At 41.4% G+C, this 27,769-nt stretch overlaps 1 protein-coding gene across 5 annotated transcripts; it reads right to left on the minus strand.

The window, feature by feature from the left end:
• Positions 1-78: 78 nt before the first annotated feature.
• On the minus strand, positions 79-27,621 carry tp63 (tumor protein p63). Of its 5 annotated transcripts, none has more exons than XM_075484831.1 (14): positions 27,529-27,614; positions 23,376-23,510; positions 23,162-23,291; positions 13,090-13,347; positions 6,673-6,859; positions 6,465-6,580; positions 5,996-6,105; positions 5,740-5,876; positions 5,426-5,508; positions 5,213-5,337; positions 2,916-3,061; positions 2,428-2,575; positions 1,553-1,646; positions 79-1,448 (listed from the first exon to the last, which is right to left on the minus strand). In XM_075484831.1, the coding sequence occupies exons 1-14, from the start codon at positions 27,579-27,581 to the stop codon at positions 1,152-1,154; spliced, it is 2,019 nt and encodes a 672-aa protein (XP_075340946.1). In that variant the 5' UTR covers positions 27,582-27,614; the 3' UTR covers positions 79-1,151. The 5 variants fall into 5 exon arrangements, with proteins under 5 accessions (XP_075340946.1, XP_075340947.1, XP_075340948.1 ...); XM_075484832.1 differs by having other exon boundaries at positions 5,752-5,876; positions 27,529-27,611; XM_075484835.1 differs by lacking the exon at positions 2,428-2,575 and having other exon boundaries at positions 1,359-1,448; positions 27,529-27,621.
• Positions 27,622-27,769: the final 148 nt, after the last annotated feature.

Raw genomic sequence — 27,769 nt, forward strand, 5'->3', positions numbered from 1 at the left:
ATGAAGTGATGGCATTAAAATCATAAGAACAAAGTTCTAATTGGGATTTCTTCAAAACACAAAAAAATTTGACACATGTTAACATGCAGTAGAGCAAGTTTGGATATTTATTTCAAATTTATATCAAAATACCCTTGATAAATTGCAACATATTTACAATACATTGTACAAAAATATGAAACTGCGGTGGTTATCTGCCTTCTAACAATGCAAACTACTCGGCACAAAGCTGAACTCGTGCTTTGGGTTAACACGGTTAACACGGTACACACACTGTATGCACTCACGAATGAACAAAATGTCATTATGTTTCATGAAAGTCATGCAGTTCCTTTAGGGAGACTATACAGATTTATATACATTTATGTAATATTTAGGCTAATTAGCAAATGAAATGAACCTCTTCCAAAACATGGGTCATGGTTTAAAAAAAAAAAATACTTGTGCTAGACATCGGCTAAAATCAAAACTGCATCAGTCATAGTATCATTTTACTGTAAAACACTGGGTCAAGAGCATTAGGCCTATATATGGCTACATCAAATGAATGACCATCTTTCACTTAAACACTCATACTTCACAATAGGGGTGACACATTGGTCTCACCGCGCACTCAAAAATGAAAAATGAAAACTACAGCAGAAAAAAAGTTGCCCGTCCAGTGTCATAATACTTCTGAGAGGAAATGTATGAAATGTTTACAATCAATGCTGACTTCTGCCACAAATGAAAACCAGTGTACTCGACTAACTTGCACAACCATAAGGGTGAAAACACAAAAGTATTACAAAGTAAAGTACATTAGCTGTGGTCCATAGCAGAAATCCAAGCCCAGGTAAACCCTCTGATGGATGTTTGTTTCCAGTCGTGGGAATGAATTATGAACGCTCAACAACACAATCTCAAAGCAACATTGAAATACTCAGCATTTCTTAAGTGCTCTCAAGAAATAACAAGATAATAAAAATCACCACTGCTCAACAAAATGAATCTCCTCTGTGATAACGAGAACCAGTACAAAAAGGAAAATAAGTGCATTTCGGCGATGTGTTTTGTTCTCAGCAGTGTTTGTACCAAAAACGGGTTTTCAAATGAAATGTTCCGCAGGCAGGCATGAAATGAATATCAGGAACATCGAGAACAAGGCCGTCTCACTCTCCCTCCTCCTTAATGCGCTGTTGTTTGTTGCGGCGAGAATCCAGGTCGAAGGAGAAGTCGGACCACTCGTCGCGAGGCGGGAAGGAGATGGTCTGGCGGAGGGTGAAGCGCACGGCGTCAATGACGCGCTCACCTCGGGCCTCGGAGGAGCCCATGCTGACAGTGGAGGCTCCGCTGGTAGTGCGCACTATGTGTGGAGGAGGGGAAAAATCCATGGCCTGTCGGTGCTCAATGATGCCCTTCCAGATGATGTGCTGGAACTCTGCTGGGATCTTCAGCCTGGACAGGTCCTAATGGTCATTACACAGGGGAGCGTTAGTATTCGCAGGGGGGGAGGGGGCCACTCTTCTCTCTAACCCATCATATGACTCGTGTTGGATAGGCAAGGGCTCACCTCCATGTTATAGTTCTCAATCTGGTAGATGTTGGTTAGACCCTGTGCTGTGAAGTAATCCAAGCAGCCTGCGCAGCCCAGCCGAATGAGGAAGCTGCAGGAGGAGGAGGAGGAGGAGGAGGAGGGGGAGATCAATGAACAAGTTTTATAATAGAATTTTAAGAGTGAGGCTATATCATCTAGTCACTGAATACATTCATTCCATTTCTCCATGACTTCTTTGATTTTAAAACCTGTTTGATCAGGAAGGTTTACAGCAAACATTCATAATTCTGGTGTCAGTTACTTTGAGCTCATCATGGAACGTTTTTTTCCGAGCTGACGTATTCAAATAGATTTTTCCCAAGTTTGGGGAGATATTAATGCAACTGAAACATTTGTTTCGTGCAGTTTACAGTCAATGTTATTCTCATAGGTTGGTAATAAAGATAAAAGGTGGATTTGACTTTGACGTGGTGAAATGAGGTGTGGAAAAGAGCAACTGTATCATCAAAGGTCATACAACCCTTTGTTAGTAACTGAGATGGCTGTTGCTCAGTCTGGTGGGAGCTTATTGGTTACATTTCGTAGCAGTTGTTGAGCAAGAATGCTGAAGGCATTGTGACTGTCTGAAATGTGAGGGGGCGGAGCTTGTTGATGATGGGGGGACGGGGACGATATGGCATAAAAAAAAAACGAAAAGGGTAATTAGAGATGATCTGATGTTGATGTGATGGGGTGCGGTGAAACACAGCTATACATTTGGAATTATCACTGTTTGGTGAAACGATTTGTCTTTTGTAGCATCTGAACACTGTGAGCCTCCACACATTTAAAGGTAAACATAAAACCAAAGAAGCGCAGTGGATGTGTGGCACTAAGCTTTGCTGAGGTACCTGGAGATGCTGCTGTCCATGGGGTATGGAGGAGGGGGGGTACAGTGGGAGGAGGGCACCAGGGGTAGCTGTGGCTGCAGTGCGTGTGTGGGGCTCAGTGAACTCATGTCAGCATTCATGGGGATGTGAGTGCCCATCATGGGAGTCACTGCAGAGACAAAAGGAGCTACTGTGAGCCTTCTCTCACTGCTCCGGGCTTTACACATCATGTCAGCTGAAATGTGGGAGGGGACTAGCAGAGGTTACTTTCAACATGACACACGATGCATTATAACAGGTCCTGCAGGAGAATCTCACAGGGATCACATTCTTTTTGAGGATGAAGCTTTCTGTTATTAGCGTGGAGGGTGGGGGGTGGGGCATAAGCCTGAACATGCTGTCCTATAGAGTGAGCCCAGAAGGGACGGCACGACTGGTGGGGGTGGGGGTGGGTTTTGGGGGCGCAGGGCCTGAGACAGACAGGAAGAGAAACAAAGGGGCGCACTTACTGTCAGTGAGGCCTCCAGACATGCCGGATGGGGTGAGCGTGTTGCGCTGCTGGGGGTTCATGAGCTGGCTGACAGAGGGCAGCTTGTTGATTTTTCCATGAGTTGGGGAGCTGGAGCCGTAGGAGGGCTGAGATGGCATCGAGGTTCTGGGGCAGAAGAGAGGAAGTGACAGGTTGTTACAGACTTCGTTTGAGACACGAAACGTCTCTGAACAACGCTAGAACCTTCGAGACTATGACCTCATTCTGACCACTTCATTCATAAAAGAAAATAACTAGATTCAAGCAGTAAAAAGCCATTTATTATATTCTGACAGACAAAAGTGCAGAAGCCACCAAAATATAAGCATCTGTTTCAAACAGAATGGTCACAGAGGGTCAAATCTGCTCTGTCCACCACAACGCACACATTAGAAGCCTTTTCTGTTAAAAGACATTAAACACACAAACTGTCCTGCAGTGACTTTAGAAAACATGACCAGCACTAACAAATAGTTCTCTCAATTGCAATGTCTCTTCCCACAAAAAGTTTGAGTCCAGCTCTCATGACAAAGCAGAGGCACAACATGTTCACTTAGTAATCTCTGTAAGTCGTGTAAGATTTAAAAAAAAAAAAAAGGCAGGTCTTTGTTCCTGTCCAACTTCGGCCACAAGGACTGAGATGTGTGAACGGGTCACAAAAAGCCACAATGCTGGAGATAAAGGGGCGACCAAGGGAGCCGTCACAACAAGCAGCCCCACAAAATACGGCTCAGAGGACAAAAATAACGCATGCAAAAATAACTCTGTCCAACATGTTGACTGAATGTAAAAACAAACAGTTCGTATCCTCAGAGCAGAATCCCAGGATGGAAATAGAAGGAAACAGAAGAGAAAAAGTTGATAAAAAGGAGACAGAGAGGAGGTCCATGTAACTTGAGGGAGGAGGGGGAGGAGGAGGAGGAGGAGGAGGAATGTGGTGCAGAGTTTCAGGAGGAGCTGCATCGCCGCCTCTGCTCTCCTGCGGACTCCAGGAGCTGGCTACCAAGACGGGTTTTAATCAGGCTGCAGGGAGGAACCAGAAAAGAAGAGAGAAAGCAGAAATAAGGGCTCACTGGCAGATGAGGAGAGGGGAGTTAGAGACTCCGGAAAGACCCAGAGGTTCTGAAAATATCTCAACTTATAGGAAAAATCCGACTGGAGAAAGATTTGCACAAACTGAAAGACAGAAAACTCTCTTAAAACAAATATGCTGTACTATTATCACTGACCAGAAGATGGCAGAATACACACACAAATCACAGCTTTTAACCGCTGTACGTACAGAGGGTTATTATTTAGCAGGAACGTAGGAGAAAGACGAAGTCTGAAACACTTGGACAGAATTTTTTTGAAAGTTTATGAGACTCTGTGGTAAATTAAAAAAAACAAAACATGCTAAGTAAAGACTGAGAGACAAAACACACCAAATCCTGAGCGATAACCATCTTTTCTGATGTTCTGACTTTAAACATTATGGATGTAGATTCTAAAAATGTTCAACAAGTTCAATCATATCAGAAATGAATCTTGGGAATATTTTACTAAATGTCTGTTTAAAGAGAGTTCAATAAAATTTATCTGTGGCAATGCCCCTCACAGTGAGGCTGCCGGTCTCTTAATGGGAAACTATAACATGAAAGCAGCCTGATTTCCATAACTTTTAGTGAAAAGGGCGGGACGGGGAAAAGCGTGTGAGCATGTGAATCTGAGACAGTTTTAATTATGATGAGGCATAATTAAATAGCACAATAGATGGAGCTGAAGCAGAGATGTTGTTTTGTGCTGTTGTGCAAACCTGGCAAAGCACCCAAAGGCGTTACCGTGAACCTCTGGAAGGCTCTACCTAACAAAGCACAGCCAGGTACATTTATCACGATTCACCAGCTTTGGCTCTTATCCCATGGGAGAGCAGGAGGGGAACGAAGGAAAACGGCTCCACTTGATGCAAGGCTGCCAACACTGATCAAATTCTGAGTAAATTCTCTGCAGCTGCTTAACACTGAATTACAAACTAATCCGAGCTCTTATTGTCAGCTTTTCAAGATAGCTACAATGCTTCAGTGACAGCAGTAAATACAATTGAGAAATGTCACGCCTTTATCAGTGCGATCCACTTTTCCATGTAAATTCAGTTAGTCATCACTGCACAATAATCAAAACCGCAAAACATTAAAAAGCCTGAGGTAGAAGCCAACACAACACATAAAGTTTGTTTGTTTTTCACAAGTCTGAAAGGAGACCAGCTTCACTTTATGAACAATCTGCTCTGATACTCACTGTTTCTGAAGGAGATTCTGCTGCTGCTGTCTGTACGATTCTATTGTGTGCTGGGGCAGAAACTGCATGAGCTCCAGAGACTCTTTGATTTTGACCAAAATCTCGTAAATTTCACGGCCTTTGATCTATAGAGGTAAAACATATAGACAGTGGTCAGGACTCAGAACAATTTTTCAAAATGTACTGAACTGAAGCAGCACAGGAAGCACGTACAGGCAAACAAAAAACTTCCTCATCCGTAGATCTTCTCTTCTTGATGGTGGACATTTGTATGCCGTGGGAAACTTGGCGGAAGGCTGAAAAGAGGAGGATAAAAACAGTGAATATAACTGGATATGTGTTGAACAGTTACTCTAAGCCAGAGCAGGTGGGGAAACAAGCGAGGGAGAGGGTAGGCAGTGGAGAGGAGGTAACATTCCCTGAGCACTGAGTGTTAGTGCGTGCAGCGGTTGAGGCTCCTGGACACTGGCAGCATGTCAGATAAGACCCAAGCTCGTCAGCCCGTCACCAACCCCAGCACTACTTACGGCGTTTCGTACCCTCACTGCTCTTTGTGGCGTCCGTTACATGCTGCTTGCGGATGCTGTCCTCGTCTGCCTTCCGGTCTCTGCCCGGGCAGGCGCAGATCCTGGCCTCGAAGCAGCGGCGGCCTAATACCTGTCCACTGGGAGCGTACAGGGACACAGAACAGGCAGAGCCTCTGTCAGACACAATCTACCACTTAACCAAAGTAATGACAATGCAACTGAAGAGGGTGATGAAGAGGATGATGGTGTCTCTTACTCTCTGGTTTCCAGGGTGACGATGATGAGAATTGGGCGTCTGTTCATTCCGCCCACGCAGCTCGAGTTGCACATGAAGTTGTACAGAATGGTGGTAAACTCTGTCCCCACCTAAGGAGAAGAATGATACTGCAGGTGAGTGACAACAACAGCAAACAGAAAACTGCTTCCATGTTATTTCAGTTTCACTTTTAGCTCCATTACTCTGGATTTATTTATTCTCAGACACAAATTCTTCTTTCATTAACTGACTGCTGCTTCAATGACTTTTGGTGCATCTGTGGTTGCACCTCCTCCTATACAAGATTGAAAGACTATTTTCCTCTGGGGCAGCAGTGAGGTGAAGTACAGATCATACTGAGGGGCTTTAGGGGGAACTGTGTGTCAGAGGTGAGCAGCAGGAAATGAGAGGCTGAAGTAAAGTAAAGGAGCATTCAGCTGGACTTACTCCTGGGTGATGGACAGCTCACCTGGGGAGGCTCGTATGGAACTAATACGCTCTGTCGTCCAGTGATGGAGTCCTCCACATATTGGGCGTGGCTGTTTCCCTCCACACGGATCAGATGGCTTGGAGGAGCTATCTGACCTGGAAGCAGCATTAGTTGTGTCATTAAATGTAAACAGCAAACAATGATAACTGAAGTGAGACGTGACTGTTTTCAAATGTAAAGAACTTACCGTCATTGAACTCGCGGCTCAGCTCGTGGTTTGGGCAGCGTTTCACCACTTCGGTCACATGCTCGGCTTTTTTATAAACTGGCATTGCCCGGATAACAGCTCCCTGTGGTGGGGTGGTAAGCACTTTGATCTGAATGGGACATGTCTTTGCAATTTGGCAGTACAGCTTCTTCAGTTCTGTTGAATACTGAAAAGTGGAGAAAAAAAAATGGAGAAAACATAAGAGATTACTTTATACATTTTGAGCGGGGATGCATCCGATGCAGCAAAGTGAATCAGGAAAATATTTAGATGTAAACATCATTTCGAAACAAACTGAGGCTTCTTAACAATCCTGCTATGAATTTTAAAGGCACAAATTGATCTGGGTAACACCTGTTGCCTGGACTGAAGACTTCTGGTTTCCCTGAAGCAAATAGGGTTAAATACAGCACTGTGATTATGACCTGTTTGAATAAACACACAAGTTTTGGTGCTACAAGTGTGTGTTGGGCAACCTCAAAGATGTCTCACAGAGAGCCTCTGGGACTTCCGAGGTGCGCCATAAAATAGACCCCTCCAGGAGCAATTAAACCAGGCCTGTCTTTCATCTTCAAGGGGGGAGTTCTCTGCTAAAGCATCTGATGGCCACTCATCATACAGAGCAGTGCCTCTGAAGAAGGTGGCGAGCTCGAGCTACATTAGGCTGAGTGCACATTTCCTTTTGCAGTTGGATTAAAATGACTCAGTTGTAGGTCTGAGTGCGGGAGCGAAGGACTAATCGCAGGAGGCACAGAAGATCCACAGAAGATCCACATATGACTTGTGCCAAAGTGTGCGGGTTGCTCACAAAACTGGCTTCCATTCAGTTTTCCAAGCCAGGAGTCATAAATAATGGATGTGCCTTGATCCCTGGCACTGTTAGAATTGATAAGCAGCAAGCCATCAGAAAGACTGAATTGTTACTAATAGGCACAACCCAACTGTGTAAACAAACCATTCAAATCACTGCTGTGTAAGCAAAGCCTTAAATCCTCTGTGTGCTGAAGACACAGGGTGGGGGTGGAGGGGAATATTTTCCTCTCAGGATCATTTCGGAGAGAAGAAAAGTGCACATTGTGAAAACCGCTTGGGGCTGTGTTTGACAATAATGCAACATAAAATTCCACCTCTGCTAAGTGTGGTACTAATGAAAAGGAGCTCATCCCAGTACCTGCCTGTGCTTACTTTAGATATTACACAAGCTTGGCACAGACATTTTCTCCTTTGCTCCCCAGGCGCAACCTTTGCTTTAATCAAGACAAACCCAAAACAGCAACTTCTCCTCTCTTCTCATATTTTTTCTCACTTGTGTGCTTCACACATTACTGCTGTGCATGTCAACCCCTGCCTAAATATCCAATATCTGTAAGTAAAAAAGTAAGCAGAGATAATATCAAATGGGAAAGCAAATGGAAGGTTACACAACAAAATAGTATAACGCTCAAGCTTGTTGACGTGTGTGTCAACCCAATAACTGAACTGAGTCTTCCTTAAATTCGAATTAGGTTTCCGAAGTCTCCTTAAAAAAAAAAAAAAAAAAGACCGGAGGTAAATGGTGGTGCTCGTCCCCTCGCTCCTAACCTGATACTCCCCGTACGCCTGTGTCAATCAGCTAAATGAGGTGGAGAAGCCAAGCGAAGATGGGTGGGAGAGAGCGAAAGAGAAAAGAGAGCAGAGGATTAGGGGGCAAAGAGAAGGAGGAGAGGAGTTCAGCATGAAGGGTCAGTATGTGGTGTTTTGAATAATTATAGAGAGATGGTTATGTGTAGCTGAAGGCAAAAACAACACAACTCACTGCACAAAGAAGATGTTTGCAAGGCAGAAAACCAAAGTTTGTTTAAATGATATCTTACTGTCTCAAGCCTCCACATATACAGATGCACTCACACGCACACACACACACACCAGAGACGCATCCCAGCCCTCGAGCTACAAACTTTGAGTACACAACTATGTGCTGCTGGTGTTATGTTTGCTGAGCAATGAGAGCAGGAGCTGCCACTGATTGCTGAAAGCAGCGTGCAGTAAAAGCCAACAGCGTTGAGGGTGGAGGACAGCCGGTTGACTGATGGGATTCAGTGGCTCACACAGGGTGCGGTGCTCAGGTGTTAACATGTAATTACGGGCCTTTCATTGGTCACAATGTGAATTACACAGCTGAGGAACACACGGTGCACAATACAGAGCTGCTTAATCACAATCCTTTGAAAGAAACTTGTGTTTGCTGGAATCACACGTGACATATTGTTCAACTGGCACACGTGGCAGCAAGCCACAGAAAAATAATGAATGACCTAAAAGTGGCTGTATTTGCACTAACAATGTGCTGCAACTCCACATCTCACCTGGACGCAAAAAAATGTGACCAACAACCCTGCAGTTTGTAAGCTAGTGGAAATGGAAATATGCCTATAATAACCTGACAACATGCAATTTGCACTGATGCTTGGACCATGAAGCATGTGTGCGATTACTTTCTAACTCCTGCAGCACTGGAACACAAACACACTTCCTGTGCAGCACAGGTTGAGGCAGGCCCACAGCTGTAGCGTTCTTTTCTCCCTGACAGGCGCTGCGGGCGCATGCAGAAGTCAAGTTCTGACAAACATCAGGCCTTAAACAAGCACTGTTTGGCGCCTCTGGTCTTGTCTTCTTCATACCTGGCATGTCATGTCATGCCTGCAGCTTCTCCCAAACCTGTTTAATTCAACAATAATCCAAAGGTTTTTCTCTGAAACTGAAGCGAGGCACCTGCTTCTTATGACAAGATTAAAATGGGGAAACATTTAACATTTTACAGGATACTCTTTCTATCCCCTAATCTGCAAAAATGTTTGACTGTCGTCATCAGTTCAGATGTTGACCACCCAATCTCAGTGATGACACCTGTCCCAAGGCTCACCTGAACACTGTACAACAATGTTCATGAGTTTGTGTTGAGGCATCAATAAATAAAAGAATACATTCAATAATCTGCTATTTATGCTTGAGGTAACATCCAAAAACTGTCTGATTTTCTAATTCCTCATTAAAGCTGCAGACATGTTCATTAAAGTATAAAAACAGGCAAAAAAACAAATAATAATAATCTTGTAATCTAAACTCTAAGAGAATGTACTTTTCCATGACGATTATGAAGAAATCCCACAGCTATCATAAAAACTTTTCCAACTCTGTCTTTAAAAATTTCCCCTCCACCTTTTCCCATCTGTAGTTTTTAGGGCTTGTCTCTCAGTGATGGGCAAGTCGTGACAAGCTTCTTGACACAAACAAGTCTCAGCTCCATCTCGTGAGGCGTGGGACGGGCCCGCAGATGTTCCAGGGGCAAGCTGTGTCTTGCTGCCTTTCGCTGGAACACTCTTCTCTTTGAGCATTCACAGGCTCTCCTCCTCCTCCTCCGGCGCAATGTGAGATGCAGCCATCAAGCTTAAATCTCTCAAAAAGACAGAGCCCACTCCAAGAGCACAGGGTTCAGGAAAGAGGCAAACAGTATTTACACAAGTATTATCTACAGGCCCTCAATCCATTACTGTAATCCCCCTGAGCTCTACTGCGTCCCAGTGATAGCCCAAACCATGACATTCCTCTCTTTTTGGCTATGTGTGGTGACAGTTAATACACACGGCAAACACCACCAATCTTTAGCCTCATAATATCAGAGGCCAACAATGGTAGTCTCATTAGCAACACTCCATTAATTCAGCTAAGCAAAGAAAGATGAAACATCTTTAGCCAGTGTATTCATTGTAACTGACCGAGTGTCTTCTAACTAAATGACGAAGGTGGGAACACCACGGAGGCAGCAGGGGTGCCAACAAGGAAACTGTGTGGGAGACATTCTGGGAAAGGTTGACGTGTTACACCTTTTTGTGAGTGTGTGTGTCACAGTCATCCTAGACAGGAAGAGGTTAAGGTGTGGGTTAGGGATTAGGTGTGTCTCCATAAGAACAGTCATCAAAAAGTACAGTACACAGTCCGCTAAGTCCCGTGGAAGATCCCACAGGCCTTCAAAAGGGCGCATTAGCAGATCTATGCACAGAGCAAAGCTGGGCTGGTGACATCTTCAGTGGCTCTCTGCCATCAGTCCATCAGTCCAGCAGTTCAGCTATTGGGCAGAGATTATGGGAGCTTAAAGAAAGATCTCCTGAGATCAGGTGAGGGAGCCTCCTTTGAGATGAGAACCAACACTATAATCACTACTCTTTAGAATTGAGCAGACTGCTGCAGACAAGTGAAAATGACTCTCTCTGTGAGCACACATGGAAAATCCTCAGAAAATTAGAAAAATAAAGTCTGAGTAAAGGAAAGTCATGACAAACAGGGCCCTGAAACAAGTGAGACAGTGGTAATATCTTCACTTCTTTGAGATTTATCATAAAAAAAAACAAAAAAAACAAAACAAGTAATGTGAGCATTAGAAAAGAGATTATCTCTGAAGCTGATCCCTTCACAAAGTGAACTAACTTGATATTCGACGACAACAAACTTCCTGATCGTTAAGTAGTTTTATTCTTTATTCTTTTTAATCTCTTAAAAGACACCTCAGAGACACTAAAACAGCTGGCCCCACACAATGTTTTTTTTTTTTTTAAACAGTTTAGTTTGAAATTTTTTCAAATTCTTAAAAATTCCTTGCGATTTTTAAAATATATTTTAAATAAGCAAGTATAAATTAAAGACTTCAGATATAATCTTCGTAGAATATAATGCTATTGAGTAGAAATCCACTACTTTTTCACATTAAGTCAACCAATCCAACCAGTCTTACATCATGTGTTATGACTTTGGGACACACAGCCTGTCTCCCTATGTGTGTCTACTAAAGCAAACTCTGGGGCGTGCCTCTAACAAACCACACTCCAAGCTGCCTCACAGTTGCACATCAGACAAACACTTTTGTTTTTGGACTGTGAAAATGAGAGGGATGAGTGAGGCAGTGTGGGAATTGGGTAAATGTCACAATCCCACACTTGGTGTGGCAGAGGAAGAGGTGAGCACTCCCTGAGTTTCTGGAAGGCACAGTGCATAAATTCACTGCATTATGTACAGCAGGTTTTAGGCTGCTGAGTGTACATTTGACAGGGAGGGACTTGGAAATGGTTTGACACATCTTATTCATGCTGACATTTGTAAAGAAGTTATGATAATGAGGGTCCATTAAGTAATCAGGATCATGCTAAAAGAAACAGATGATGCAAGCCAGGTAGTTTTGACATCCTAATTCTGATTTGTACAGGGGCAGCTGTTGCCGCTCTCCAGTCATCTGACGTGCCAATTTGTGCCTAAAAAAATAAAATAAGGCCAAAAACTCTGTGTCTTATGTTGTCCGCTAGAGTGCATTAATACACTGAATTTGTCAGCCTATGGTGTTTGCATGGAGCGGTGCAGATGAGACACATAAACAACCAAGAAGGTGGGGCACTGATGCAACAGCTGTCCCTCAGCCCTGTCACACATAATAACAAAGCAGGAGGAGCTGGTTGTGTAGGTCTTCTGAGCATCACATGGTGACATCTAGCTGCACAAGGAAATAACCACACCTGGAGCAACGACTAAATTGTCAACAACACACCAGGAAACTTTGCGTTTGAACGGGGCGAAAACATAGACTGATAAATTAGGTCTTATAGAGTCAAATAGCAATGTAGCTAATCTTAATATGGTTTTGAGCTTTGGGATTACTTTTGAAGAAAGGGTAAAAAATTACTCCCCCCCCACACTCTGTCAGCAAGTTAACTAAAAATGCCCGAGGATTAGTCATGATTTGAAGCTATACATCTCATGTGACATTCCTCCTTGCCAGATGTAATTGTGCAAAGCGGGACTTTGACGTACACCTGAATCTGCCTCGAGCATCCACAATGAGATAAAGAGTTCAAAGGTAAGAGTCACTTTGGCCTCTAATCTAACAATTTATGATGACAGGTAGCAAATTAAAATGAGGGACCTTATCTATTAATAGACAATAGATAAATATGTTTACTCATATGACGCATCCATCTACAAACTGTATTAAGTTCAAAAGTCTATTTTGTTTCATTACCCAGATCAAAATAATTATATGAAACCTAGTAAGAACAAAGAAATACACAGTCCAACAGTAAAAGTATGAAGTATATATATATAAGCATAGTATATGGCATAGTTTTAGTCCACTCACATCATGTTTTCATAAACAACTTACCTGGTTTTGGTGCTGGCTGGTACTCCCAGCCAGCACACCACCCCTGACTCCAGTTTGCCTCTTTTTACATTCAGGTAAACTATGTAACTTGTAAGAGTGCATGCAGAAACCCCCCAGGGAAAATTTCAGTGAAAAAACCCCAAAAACAAACAAAGTACCTCAGTGGAAAAAAACCCCACAGAGCTGAACGGCTCAATCAAAGAGGGTCTTACCGTCCAAGTGGCAGACTTTGCTGTACTGGACTGCTGGAAGGACACATCGAAGGTGTGGGGCCCAGCATAATCTGTGTTGGATGGGATGGCCGGTGATGGAGAAAGGGCATCAAAGGTGGAGCTGGGCTGGGCGTATGGTGATGGAGCTGTCACGCTGTTCTGTGCATGGTCGTTGTTGTAGGGGCTGGTAGAGGTTGAGCCACTGTTCTGAATGTTCTGATCCATGCTGTTCAGGAGCCCCAGGTTTGTATACTGTGACTGAAGACAAAATGGAGGGAGCGGGGGAGAGGGGGGCAACAACAAAGGAACAGTTCAGTGATTACTGGGGAATCTCCGCATGCTTCAAGAAAATAATAAATAATGCCAAAACAAATAAGAAAAGTGATACTCATGTGTGACATTTAGGGACCAATAAGGGTTGGCTCTGCTTGTTTAGTTTGAATATCAAAACTTGAGAGGTAGATAGATAGATAGATAGATAGATAGATAGATAGATAGATAGATAGATAGATAGATAGATAGATAGATAGATAGATAGATAGATAGATAGATAGATAGATAGATAGATAGATAGATAGATAGATAGATAGATAGATAGGGAAATTGTTTTGTTGCAGCAGCATACAGTAAAAGATATGAAAACAATTAAAGTAGTAAAAACAAGCAAATAGAATGGAATAAAATAAATATAAAATAAAATAAAATAAAAATAGTGAATAAACATAAACATTTGTTATGTACAAATCTACAGTATGAAGAGTTTTTTTTTCTTTTTTTTTTAGCTCAAGTAGCTTAAAAATGTATATTGAAATAAAACATGGAATTTTAATCATATTTAACATTAACTGAGAAAAAAAAATCCATAAAAACTAGAGGAATTAAATAAAACAAACATGTGGTGCTCCATCATCAAAACTATTCAGACAGGAGGAATGGAATTAAAATATCTGGCTTTAAACAGGATGGAGAATACGCCTGGGTCAGAGCCAGGCCCTTCCTGCTTGCTCTGCTTGCCATTCACCTCATTCCTTTCCATTTATAAATGGCACATTCCTGGACGAGGTGCCATGTCTCTCGCTCTTTAGACGGCCATTAATCTCTTCAGGGACTCTTGTTTATTTCAAGCACGGCTGACCACAGCTGTCCGACTATCACCCACCGCACAGCCAGGTGTTAGTGTTGCACCAGATGATCAACGACACACAGTGAGCTGAATATGGTTTATAGAACTACCAGTCCAGGTAGTGACTTATAAATCGATAATGCGTTTATTACTCACAGATCCACACAAACACACACATACAGGCAGAGATAGACTCACACACTCAAGACAGACACACCTGAGAGACGTCATCTGAGCCAGCCTCAATATACTTGTACTTGCAACAGCGCCACAGGGTAGCTGAATGTGGATGAGGGTCGCTGTGTGTGCGGTGCAAGGCTGCTTAACCCTCCAGAAACAATGACACCAGAGCTTATAAGAGCTTGTCTGGGGAACAATTATACTGGGCATGCAGGTGTTAGGAGACAAGTGTTTTGTGAATGGAGCACACACACACACAAAGAAAGACAGAAAAAACTCCCATTGTGTGGGGGATCCTCCAGCCTTTAGCAGGGGGAGCCCTCCCCAAACACATGCTCTTTCACACAGGGCTAATTACACACACGTATTAAAAAGGTTTCAGGTCAATGGGCTGCGTGTGATCTCAGGGAAGGAAAAACGCTAAAACGCTAAGGTAATGCTAAAACTGGTGCCAGTAAAAACAATAAAACCTTATTACTTATACCACCCTGCGCAAATGTTCAAAAATATATATTTTCAACATTTAATGGAAATATTTAAGGTGTTATTTCTCTGGGTGACTTAATTTCCTGTTTTTGGATAGTGTTTTCCCGTATGTGAGATTGACTGATCGTGATATCAGTGCAATTCTTTTGAACTGTGGTGTAACTTCACTGAGGCGCTCAGGCAGGGAGATGACACAGCCACCCTGAGTACCTGATGCTGGCAGCTGCTACGGTGCCTCTGACAGGCACCAATTATCAATGCCAAATTCTTATTCTAAAGAAAATGTTGATGCTGGCTGGGGACCAAACACAGATGAAAGCAAAAACACAAAGCAGAATGCCTGACATGCCCCCAAATAATGCTTGTCATGGTCCAAATGAAGATAAGGATCAAAGATGAGGATTTGAGGATAAAGCCATAATTTACCTGTTAGTGAAGCCCTGCGAGGTCTCACCTTAACTTGTCGTGTTTTAATGTTTAATTGGCTGGAAGTGGGATATCAGCTTTAAAAACTGTTGTGTGAGGGAGTTTCTCGCCTTCTCTTTTGTTCCTTTAATCAGATCTTATTCCACTATAATACAGTAACTGTTTAATAACCACTTTAGCAGCTCTTAAAAATTCCTTCTGTTTATAGCTGACGCTGTGTTTGGGCCTTTAGGATGTCATGCTACTAAGCAGAAACACAGTAAATCAGCAGCTTTGACGTCCTCAGAAGCCTTTAATAAAGTTTGTGAAAGGTTGTGTTGTCTGTTTAAGGCCTGTAAGCTCATTTCTTTGTCTGTGCTGAATGCTGAGGTAGCCATTTCAGGTCAACAAGAAAAAGAAACTGTTGACCTTTACAGTGATTGCCTGTTCACTGTAATGTAAGAATCTGAATGATCCACAACACATATCAGAGATATTTTAAATACACTTGGCAGCACTAATTTAGAAGTTACTGCTCGGGCCAAGTCATTGGTATTTGGTATGACATACCAACACATTAAATTGCACCATTCTTTGTTTTGTATATATCGATGGTCTTGTGACCAAAGACATACATTTAATATATCTGAGCTCAACAAATATCACTGAAGCATAATTTCAATTTTCACCTGAAGAGACAGAAAATCACTTCAGGTGGTGTGACTGATGTCTGAGAGAGATGTTTGAGTATCATAAGCAGAGATTTTGTTATCTATGTCATCACTGTTCAGGTAGAGCATTTACCAGAAAATTCAAGAGTCCATCTTCAGACAAAACATGAGTCCTTGTGAGCACCATGAACACCACAACATATACAGAACATTACCTTTTGTTTTATACTGAAAAACAGAAACTGATAAAACTCCACTATTTATTACCAGCACTGATAAAAACTACAGACTGAAGGGACAACAGGACTCAAAGCAGACTCGGCCTCAGGGGGGAATAGCTCCCATTCCAGTGACTTGCTCCACGTTCAGCATATAAGAGCATCTAAGGGGACTGCGATGAGTGACCACAGGGGAGGGAGGTATTAAAGGCTCAACAAGGTTGGGGGTTGAGGTGGGGCTGGGTGGGGGGCTATCTGCACCTTATACCTGCTGGGGTGGGCAGAGCAGGTGATTGTATCTACATCAACATACCATTAAAGCAATTACGACCCAGGAATAAACAGCAACGCCTGGCCAGCCCCATTCTAATGCCTGCAGCGGCTCCCTGGAGACTGGGGACAGGGGAACCCGATACCTCACACACTAGAGGTATTGAGTTGGACACCACTTAAAGACCCCCTGCTCAACAACTTAAAAGACAGGGACCTGACACACCTGCTATCTGCAACCTGCAATCTGAGGATCTATCAGTGCTCACCCGCTTGGCATCAATGCCGATTATAGAATTGTGGTATAATAATGGTTGGAAAGATGTCACCTGATTTTAAAAAAAATATTAAAAATTAACACATTAACTTCAACATAAGTTTAAAAAAAAAAAAACTTTTTTATTCTCTTTGAAACTTTTTGCCATTACCCTATGCAAACACAGACCCATCAATCACTGCTAACACTGTCAGGGGGGGAAAAAAGAGAAAATTGAACCTCAGATTTTTTTTCTTCAAACTAAACATTTTCAACTTGGACTGATCTATTTTTTACATCTTGTTTTATTTTTGACAGGAAAGAAGAGCATTAAATTCTTTTGGACATCTTTTGGAAAGACGGCTCCCAACAATCAAATTAAAAACTCAACAGTGGTACTTCTGTCTCCGCACCAGAAAAACACTTCCAAAGACTTTTAGAAGCCAGATCTTCTAACATGTAAAACACTCAACGAACAACAACCAGACTCAAATTAAAACACATCATCTGACTAAATCCAAGCCCAGCCAGACAGCAGCCATTTCACAAGAAGGAGATATCCAACAGATTTCCAGGTGTTTACATTCCCCTGCTCTATGGACTGTCACACGCACACAGATGGGCAAAAATAACACACACCAACTGTCCGAGTTAAAATGCAAAGACAGAGGAATAATTCGCCCATTAAACCTCTGGTAATTGTTGATTTAAAAAGTGTCTAATTGTCATGTAGTTTTTATTTTGTGTTTTTTTTTTTAGCTATTAAGAAATAATTACTATGGTTGAACCATGATCCATAAACATGAAACATTATAATGATTCTGTTTATTTCAGAATGTCAACAAAAATTGGAGGGCCGTTAACCCAGATGTGTCCTTAAGTTCTAGGGAATCAACAAAAGGAATGGGCGCGAAGGCTGAGGCCCAATTCGCAGTTCGCCTGTTGATCTTACCTCATTGAAAGAAGTCGTGGGGCCCGACTCCAGGTACAACATGTTGGCGCTGAGATTGAGCAGAGCTGCTGCTGTTTGTTCCACTGGCTCCAGGATTCCACAAATCTCTTTTCCTCACTCTAAAGGAGTGATGTGGACTACAGATGCAAAGTGGACAAGCAGAAGCCTCTATAGGAATCTATGGGAACTTCATATATACCTGGAAGGAGTGGGAGGGGTCTGAGGAGCTACCTGTCCAATCCTTGAGTCCACACCCATCTCCAGGAGAAGCGCTCTTTCCTTAGCCTTCCTTTGAGGATCTGCAGAGCTGCTCTGGGGTAAAAGTTGGGACGCTAATTACTTTATCTGGCCCTATCTGTAGCTTTGCTCATGTTCGGCCCAACAAATATAATGAATGCTGCCCTCATATGCTGGGACTTCATTTATTTTTTTATTTTTTTATCTTTTTCATTTTATCTTTTTACAGTGTTGAATATGACAATACACATTAAGCTATAGAAAACGAAAAAAAAATCAATATTAATCCTTAACAAGGTTAAATCAAGTGGTTTTTTTCTTTTCTGAATGACTCAGATTAAATTCAACTAATTATTTTGTCCAAAAATGTATTTTAGCCAATCCAAAAAATGTATGTTGCAAGGATTTACCACAGTAGATGATTAAGTGTGTTTTGCGTGTAAAAAAAACAAACTTAAATGTGAATGTCAATGAGAAATACAAAAACATGATCGATAAGAGAGGAATTGCCATCAGGCCTGCCGGCTTGCAGCAACAGCTGTAGTCTGGGGCTGGGACAGTGGAACTAGTTTGCATTAGAAAAGCTTTCCTCTGCATCATGTAATCAGTGGGAATGGGGAGAGACCCGGAAAAACAACGTGACTCCTGTAGATTGCTTGTATCTATCAGAGATAACTGTTGTAGATCTGTTTTGGAAACATGCATTGTTTCTCAGATGCTGTAATGGTGGCGGCACTGAGCAGCTAGTTTTCTCGTATCTGTGATGGCTCCAGGAAAACCTCATGAGTAATTTAGGCCCTACATATTTAATATTCGGTACTTTAGTACTTTTTAAAAAACATTTTTTTAACCAAAACTTCACATGCTTGGTTCTTTAAGGTGCTGTTTACATATACCCGGGTATTTTGAAAAACGAAGACCTTTCCCTTCGTTTGTGCCTTTCGTTTATACACAAACGGAGTTTTTTCCTCCGAAAACGAAGCTAAAAAAAAAACTCCGGCAAAAGTGGAGATTTTTTAAAAACTCCGTTTAGCGTTTGTGTGTAAACTGGTTGAAAGAGACGAAAACGACTCGCTTGTGTGATTTTGAAAATTACAGTCATACAATGTATTGAACAATAAAGACATTTTTCACGGCTTTAGCAGTTTAATAGTCCAGCGCAACGTGTAAAAGTAGCTCAGTCTCGCTATCAGTCCACACACATAAGCCTGGCGCCATATTTTCTTCTTGAAAAGGATCCGGAAGTTCTTCCTGTCAGCGGTTCTCTATTAGGCTTCTGATTGGCTTGTGTGGAATTCTCATTGTTCTAACACTGCCACCGTCAGGCTTGGCGTAATTTAACAGCTCCTGATAGCGTATTTAAGCGGATCAATGTAGACGTGGTTTTTTTTGAAAACGGGGCTGTGTGCACCAAGTTTTTTTTTAAAACGAAGGTTAGAAAATATGCGTTTATCAAAATACCCGGGTATGTGTAAACAGCACCTAAGTGTCACAGACATCACAGACCCACATCATTAAAATTATGAGAATGCAAAAGTGTAAGTCGATCAGAACTTTAAGCTGTCTGAGAAGTTAGGAGTAAAGTAAAACTTCCAATGTAACAGCGGTCAGTAGGGCATAGCCAAAAGGCTGAAACTTTGCCCTGTGGTCCGAATGATTTGAAGGTGTCTGAAAACTCAGGGCCAGCTATGATGTGAATTCAATGTCTCTAATGGCCAACCACACCCTGTTCAGTGTCAGGGGCTACAGCCTGCAGGTCAGCCAGCCACAAAAGGCAAATCAACACTTGAAAGAACTCAATCCTCCTCCCAATGTTCATGGCCTCAATGAGGGCCGAGCAAAACCCTCTAAGGGTGATAATTAGTTTAGCTAAACAAACTTCTAATTATGTTAAAACAACACTTGCGTTCAAAAAGAAGTTAGAGTACTCAGTGTAAAGCGTATGCCGTAGTAAAATATAGTACAGTAGCTGTATTCAAGTGGAACAGGAAACTGACTATTTATTACAACTGAGCCCCTCTGCAGTAAACTGCCATGTGTCTGTGACTGAGAACATATCTGAAATGTTCAATAAAACTGTTTTTCTACACAAATTAACACAAGACAATAACAAACTAATAAACAAATCTTAAAAAGTAAAATCATTCACTGACCAGGGTCTAAGCTTTAGGCCTGGATATTAATAGCAAGAAAAATAATTCAAAACCCTAAAAATATCCTAAAATATCCTAAACCACACACTGAACAAGAGTAGTTATGTATCTATTAAGTGCTTCACCTCAAATGCTACGCAATAAATAAATAAATAAGACCAGACAGCAGGGGATCTGCAGATACAGGGGCTCAGACAAAAGAGGCTTTTTTCTTAAGTTTTTTCCTTTTTAAGAGCCTGTTCCTAAAGTCAGCCAGATTAGTTTAGTATCAGGTGTCAGGCAGCAGTGGCTGGGAGGGCACAGACACCTGACCTAAAAACACAGTCAGCTCCCATCCACACTGAAAGACACAGGCAGCCAACAGAGTGACAGAGAGCATCACTTGGGTGGCAATTCCTAAAAGCTTCAAAATCAACTGATACTTTGTCATCGTTTTAAATACCAACAACGCCGCTAACATTAACACAAAGTGGCACATGCACATTGAAAGGGGTTATTACCCAAAAGGAGACAAAAGAGGAAATCATGCCTATATATGGGGTAATTTTAAACAAGAGAAGTTGACCCACAGGTGAATAAAGCTTCAAAGCAATAGCGAGCCTTTCTCCAAAATATCTAAATTGGTGGCAACTGAGGCCCCCCTGAGGCACAATTTGCTACATAGGAATTCAGCAAAATCAAAAAAAAGAATAGTTTGACCTTTAAAATTTCCTTGGGGAAGAACTGTCCTACCTCCGATTTAATATGGCTCCCCTGACTCACAAGCTCAACAGTTCTTCAGCTGGATGATGTTCCATCTTAAAAAACATATGCTGGAGGCAAACTGGTGAAGCTTTAAAAAAAATCTTTGTATTATATTTAGTTTTTTTCATGAACAGGGCTACTTCAAATCACATAAAGAACCAGTTTACGCTTGAAGTTGTACTCCTTATTGCTTTGAGAACAGTAAAACGAATGCTGTAGGCTGTGAAGTAAAGGTACCCTAAATGTCTGCATGTTAAGATAAATAAAGGAGAAGGTGGTTCGTTTAGTAAACTGCTATGAAAATGCAAAAAAGTGCCCGACATATTGCAAAATCTTTTGAGGTGACATCATCAAGATCAAATTTTGGTTTTCCTATGTTTAGTAAGCAGGATAGAAATCTGCTCATGTGCATAAACATCTGAGCGATGGGGGAAGTCACAAGTAGAGCTGCGGTGAAAAAGAATGATACCCAACAAAAACATGTAATTAGATCTCAGAGAAGCCGCGTGTCGACTGAGCTACTCCACAGTGAAGTTGTTTCTACCCTAACCTGTGACTGAAGAGGACCTGAGTCCGTCAGCTTAACAACCGCATCGTCCACGCACAGCTGATCAGAGCTTTATCTTGGTGAAAAATCAGCTGTTTGGGGTAGGATATAGTGTTTCTCCAGCCACTATTCCTGCTACATTCCTTGTGTTATTCAACCCTCTTCTTGCTCCACTCCTTTCCTCTCGCTGCAACCCCCACCTTTACCTAAAGAAGACACATACTGATAGATGAGATCTGGGACCTCTGCAAGAGAGGCAGGTGCTGTGTTAAATTGTTGCCCTGCAGCTATAGAAAAAAAAGAAATCCAGAATAAAAAGGACTTTCAGATTAAACATAAACCTTGCACAATACAAATAAGTCCCCCGGGGCAATAAGCGCTGAGCTGCATTCTACTGACTCGAGAAACGGGGACAACTTAACATGGGTAAAAGAGGTGTGGCTTGGGTATGGTGAGGGTAGGTTTGCCCATCCCTGCTTTTAATCAAAGCACACTTTTGACTTGGGAATAACAGCTGGAGCTTGGTGACTGGCAAGTCACCACGGCAGCGAGGTCTTAGCTCCTCGTGGATGATGCCTGAGTTGCTGGCATGCCAATCATCAGACCACCCCCCCCCTCTTCGGTGGAGAGGAAAGTGGGAGGTGGAGGTGGGGGTGGGGCCATTAATCACCAGTTCAAGAGAGCACAGGCCCCCTTGGGGGATGCGCAGGATAGCATTACTCAGGTCCTCAAACAAATTTTTATTTGCTATTTTCTTCTCTCCCTGGCTGGACGATGACATTCCAACACAGGGAGGGGAACATCCCTGAGTAGCAGAACTGACAAGGATGTGCCCCATACTATGGGTCAAACTCCAGGGAGCCCATACAGCACAACAACATATGATTCAAATTTCAATCCATTTATTTGAAATTTCTTGAGCATCTTGTAACAAAACAGGGGTAGTTTTTTATTTTTTCAAAACTAAACACTATGGATATATGTCCAAGATTATTTGCAAGGTTTAATTATTTCCCATATTATAAGCATTGTAAAGAAAAACTTTAAGCAGCAGCCATGCAACCACAAAAGAGCAGAACTTGCAAGGGCGGATATTATGTCCCTCTCAGTCACAAGTAGCAAGCTCACTTTTAATGCTTCAACTAATTTGACCAAAATAGGAAGCATCATGTTACAATCTGAACGCACATTCTACCACAAACAGTCTTGTCGGTAGTGTTGGGGGAGGGGGGCACCCAGGTAAAGCACAGCTCAAATCAAATGAGATAAAATCATCCCCATACAGACAACATCTCAAACAAGAACAGATAAACCAGCCTCGCTTGCTGGTGTGTTGAACTGCTCTGCGCCACATTTTCAAAACCATCCCACGGAAATTCCACCGTTAATATGAAAATTGAGATTTTGTTTTTTGAAAACTCTTTACCACTAAAAGCCCCGCCAGCTCAAAATGAAAGCGATTCTCAAAGGGTGCATACGTTAGGTGCTCCAGATGACAAACTGTAGGTTTTCAAGCCACTACTGTGAGTGCTGTGCACAGATGACAAAAGAAATGAAAGCCCTCCTGACGGCTCTGTGTTTTGTGTGAAAATCTCTGGTTAAACAAAAAGTCAAAAAACATGTACAGCATAAAAATCTGTACTCCTGATTGAGCACTACATAAAACCGGTGAATTTAGTACCAGAAATGGAATGCTCAATGGCTGTAGAGCACATTTAATGTTGAAATGAGAGGCTATATTTTTGTTGTTGTCTGGTTATATTGTGTCTGGGGCAGCTGGGAAAAACAAAACAAAGTGAAACTGGTGTTTTGTGAAACCTACATACTTACAGAAACCACCTCATCTGGCTCATGCATGGTTATGCAGTCCATACTGATCTGAATAGTGTTTCCTGCAGACCCGTCAGTTTGGCTGTCTGTGAAATTGAGCTCGATGGGCTGGACCGAATGCATGGCAGATCTGAAACAACACGGGCAACACTGAAACATAGTTCACAGGCACTTTTTTAAAGTAAATGTTAGCTTTTTCGTAGTATTCACTTACTGGTCCAGCATATCGAACAACTGGTTGAACACATCTTGGCTGAAGAAGTCAGATGTCTGTGCTGACTGATTCTGGGTCATGGAGGCGAGGAATGAGCTTTCTCTCCAGGACAAGCGCGAGGAAGGGTCCCTGAGTCTGAAAAGAAACATCATCAATCAGCCACAATCATTTCAGGACACATTTATTCCAAAAAAAGCAGCACTTATTTTACTTCTGGCAATTTTTTTCTAAAAAAAGGGAAAAACTACTTTCAGGAGTAGTTTTAAAATGTTTCATTGTCAGCAAACATTTGGGCTAAAGGTTGATGTGCAGAGCTGAGATTTGGCCACCCAGCCAGTGGAAGCGTAGAAGGAGGAGTCCTGCTGGCAGCCATTCATGAAGAGCACTTCCATTGTGAAGAAGTCAGCCTGCATAATACTGAATATTTGTACTACACATAATGGTGATTATGCACCATTCAGACAGAGGCACTTTGACCTGCTCCCTTGAAACTTTACACCTGCTTCAGAGCTCAGCCTGCCATTGTTCCCCCTGAAGTGGCGTACGCTGCAGTCTGAGACAGCCGGAATTCCCCCCACAGTCTATACGATAGCACTGCCACAACTCCTGGTATGTGTACAGCTGTACAAGCTCAGAAGGTGGGTTGATGGGGCGGCCATAATTTGAAGCTGGCACTATTTTAGGTTTTGGAATTCCCCAACACTGTGTGATGAATGATATTAATACCTGACTAACAAACACAGGCATATCTAATGAAGCAAATAATTCAACTCATGCAGGAGACACACACCAGGGACTGTAGAGTTTCAAAAGGGAAGTTTAGGTTGCAGTACCTATAAAGATTATCATGGGTGAAATGCCATAGATTAAGCCTATTAGGCCTATTGATTATTCCATTTGAGTAAATAAAGTTAACCTATTACATTTAGATGATTTTACAATATCAAGAAAATACAGAATCCTGAATTAAGAGAAACAGTAATTCAAAGCAAATGGCAAAGGGATTCTTCAGCTTGCCTTGGCTGAAGACCAAAGACATGCAATTTTTGTAATCCTTGAAATGTATTATGACAACGCATTTGGTGAATGTCAGTTTCTGAATATCAAGAGAAAGTAATCAACATTCAAATTAAACTTTGACAAACTAAATACACTTATTACATCCTACTCTTACATAAGGGAAATAATACAAAAACAAAAGAACTAAACTGATTGGATATCTCAACAAAGGTTAGTAAACTACGGAAACTAGCGTTAGCTAAAATAATTCATATTTTCATATCAGAAGGTTCAGTGGACTAAAACAGCTAGTTTAAGACGTTTTGAGACTTAGCCACCTAAACTAGCCTCTTTGTTATTTAAGATGCATTTGTGCATAAATACCTGTATCTTTTGGAATTCGTTAAACAGTGACCAGGGTTGTCACATACACGTGCCGTCGCGAGTATATAACCTGCAGTTAAGCGCGTCCTGCTCCTCTTCTAGGCCCTTATTAATTGCCATGGCAACCAGAGTGCAGCGGGATTATTTGGCTTGTAAAGATAGCGGTCCTCCTTTTCTTTCTTTCTTTTTTTTTTGTTCAAATGTAAAATTTATTGCTTTCTTGATCAGTCGAATAAGTTTGCAAGCGTTTAATGTTAAAGTTGGACATTTAATCTTGTGCAATGTCTAAAAAGAATGACAGTCACAATGTAAATCGAAATCGTAGCCAAAGCCCTAAATTTAGCGTGTAAACCTATCATGAGTTTAAAGTAAGGCAAATCTTAAAACAACAACAAAAAACAGGTTGATTGTAGGCAGAGAAACTGTGAGTTTTCAATAAGGTGGGAAGATATAGGTGTGGCCATGTGGAATGCGTCTAACTCAGTATAACTCCATTTGATCCTGTTTATACTTCTCAAGCCATTTAGCAGAACTTGTTTAACTGACATTTAATCAAAAGCATTGCTGGTTGACCAGAGGTCAACACATAATCACCAAAGTTGTGCATCAGGTTTGGTGTGCACAGTCTATAATAAGTCTATAAATGGATTTGAAATTAATTACACAGTAGAATGATAGGCCAAGCCCGCTGACACTCGGCTCTTACATTTGTGTGTAATCCAGTTTTAAACAGCTATCATTTCGTAATGCTAATAAGTAATATGTCCACTTTCAGCTGTTTCTAAAGTCTATTTTTATAGATTGTTCAAATTTCATTTGAATAACTGAGATTTCAGATCATTACAAAAAACAATCGGCGAGATGTAAAAACATAAAAACTGTAGCAAATTCTTATTATATATCCTCAAGTGTGACTTCATTGTTGCACAAATGCACAGCATAATGTAATTTAAGCTTCACTTTAGAAGTTAATTTTACTTTTAAAAAAAAACAAATCTACTTTAGTTATGCTGAAACACCCTTTTCTGGCTGCCGTTTGTCTGCCTTTGGGTGTCTGGTTACTCAGAGAGTTTTTTCAGGTAGCCTAAGGCAAAGGCTGTTCAGCATCCACTCAAACACAGTGCAAAGCCTCCAGACGAGACAGGGGCAGAGGTCAGCTCTAAACAGGGACGGCCATTGTCTCTTGGCAGGTTGGGCACACCGACCGATGAAAATGCAATCAAAACAAACAGCCCAGCCGATCGGGGCCCTTCCCCAGTGTCATTATTAATCACTTTTCAAAGGCCTAAGACCCTCTCCCCCTCATCTGTCAACCCTGGCTGGAAGAGGGACATGACTGCAAAACAATAGAAAGGCCCAAAGTTTCTCCTCCTTTTATCCCCTTACTTTTATAGAGTGAAACATTTGAAAAGGAGCGAAATCAAGGCAAAAGTGGGGCATTTGTGGTCAAATAAGATGCCTGAATATTTGAGAGCCGAATAAGATCACATAAAATGAATGCTACTAAACTTTATTTTTCCTTAAACGGACAACAGGAGCACACAGGTTTTTTTTATCTGAAAATAGACCCATGATAACATACTTGTTGTGGCACAACCACAAATGCTGAACTTTTTGTGCCACCGGAACAAAAAACAATTAATATACTGATGATTTACAGTGCTGTCAAAATCTACCTCAAGACTGCTGTGACAGTAAATTAAAACTGCAAAATAGTTACAAAAAGATATTGTATCTATAAACAAATTAAGTAGAAATTAAAAATTGATAGATAGATAGATAGATAGATAGATAGATAGATAGATAGATAGATAGATAGATAGATAGATAGATAGATAGATAGATAGATAGATAGACTCAGCAATAATGTGCAGTTAAAATGCCTGATTTATTCCACCTAAAAATATTATGATTTCTTTTTTACCTTTTGTTTCATGTACTAATGTGATTTGTATTTTTCATTATCAAAATATATTCTTACTTACTGTCTTTTATATTTTTCATCTATTTATTCCTTCTTATGGTGAAACATTTTTTCTAGTCCAAATGTTTTTCTTAGTTTTTATCACATTTTTAAATGTACGTTACAATGTAAATGTTCAAACGTAACTGTAATTTCTGTGCTGATTAATCACCGTATTAATATCACAATTTCACATATTTTTATCCTCTTCAGCACCTTGCCAAACCTGTAAAGGACATTTATGGGTCAAGATAAATAGGGTATACTCTTATTTGGCCTATGAATGAAATGACCTGATCACATTCTGTCATCTAGCATATTCCGATCCAGAAAGTGCCTTTCTACCTTCCAAACAATCTACTTTAATGATCAGAAGAAGACTCTTGGACGTCATATAATCTTGTCTGCGGTTAGCCCTGACTACCCTTTACGCATGCATTGTTGTCATAAGTAAGCCACACATATAAATATATCAGGACCAAGCAGCAGCTGAGGATCCAGGCAGAGCAACTGATCTCGGGTCACTTTGGACCTTTGAGACAGTACCAGCGTGAATGGCAGAGGCTGATCAAACAAGAGTAGGGATATTCCCAGCACATAACAGCAATATTCGCAATTAGACTAAAGGTATGGCTTATTCTAAGTGTCGAAGATTTGGAGGTCATGTTAAATCCATTTATCCACGCTGTTTGAGCCGACCAAGCTTTAACAAAAGAGGCAGAAAAATCTCCTGAGCCCACATACTTTCTAATATTTAGAAAAACTATCTCTGTAAGTCATCAGTTTAAACAATATGCAAGTACTTACCGATGAAAGGGAAACTCTGGGTAGTACTGCACAGCTGTGTAAGGTGAATTCATGCTGTCATGCCAAACTTCACTTCAAAATCATCAGCATGTCATCAAGGCACATGTATCAATAACTGTGCTTGAGCTACAAAACTACTGAAAATAAACAAATATTCGTACATACATTTATATAAATATATTAAAAAAAAAACAGGCCTGGATTAAAGTGCCGGAGGGTACAGTGCAGTGTGGAGAAAGTT

The sequence above is a fragment of the Odontesthes bonariensis genome, chromosome 15 (assembly GCF_027942865.1).
Source record: "Odontesthes bonariensis isolate fOdoBon6 chromosome 15, fOdoBon6.hap1, whole genome shotgun sequence".
Lineage (NCBI taxonomy): Eukaryota > Metazoa > Chordata > Actinopteri > Atheriniformes > Atherinopsidae > Odontesthes > Odontesthes bonariensis.

Bases quoted from the DNA above. Each gene is read 5' to 3' on its own strand.
- tp63 (XM_075484831.1), bottom strand. From the start codon at position 27,581: ATGAATTCACCTTACACAGCTGTGCAGTACTACCCAGAGTTTCCCTTT. The intron at 6,581-6,672 runs GTAAGTTCTTTA...TGCTGCTTCCAG, and splicing joins GAGCCGCGAGTTCAATGACG to GTCAGATAGCTCCTCCAAGC. The intron at 5,877-5,995 runs GTAAGAGACACC...GTACGCTCCCAG, and splicing joins GTCACCCTGGAAACCAGAGA to TGGACAGGTATTAGGCCGCC.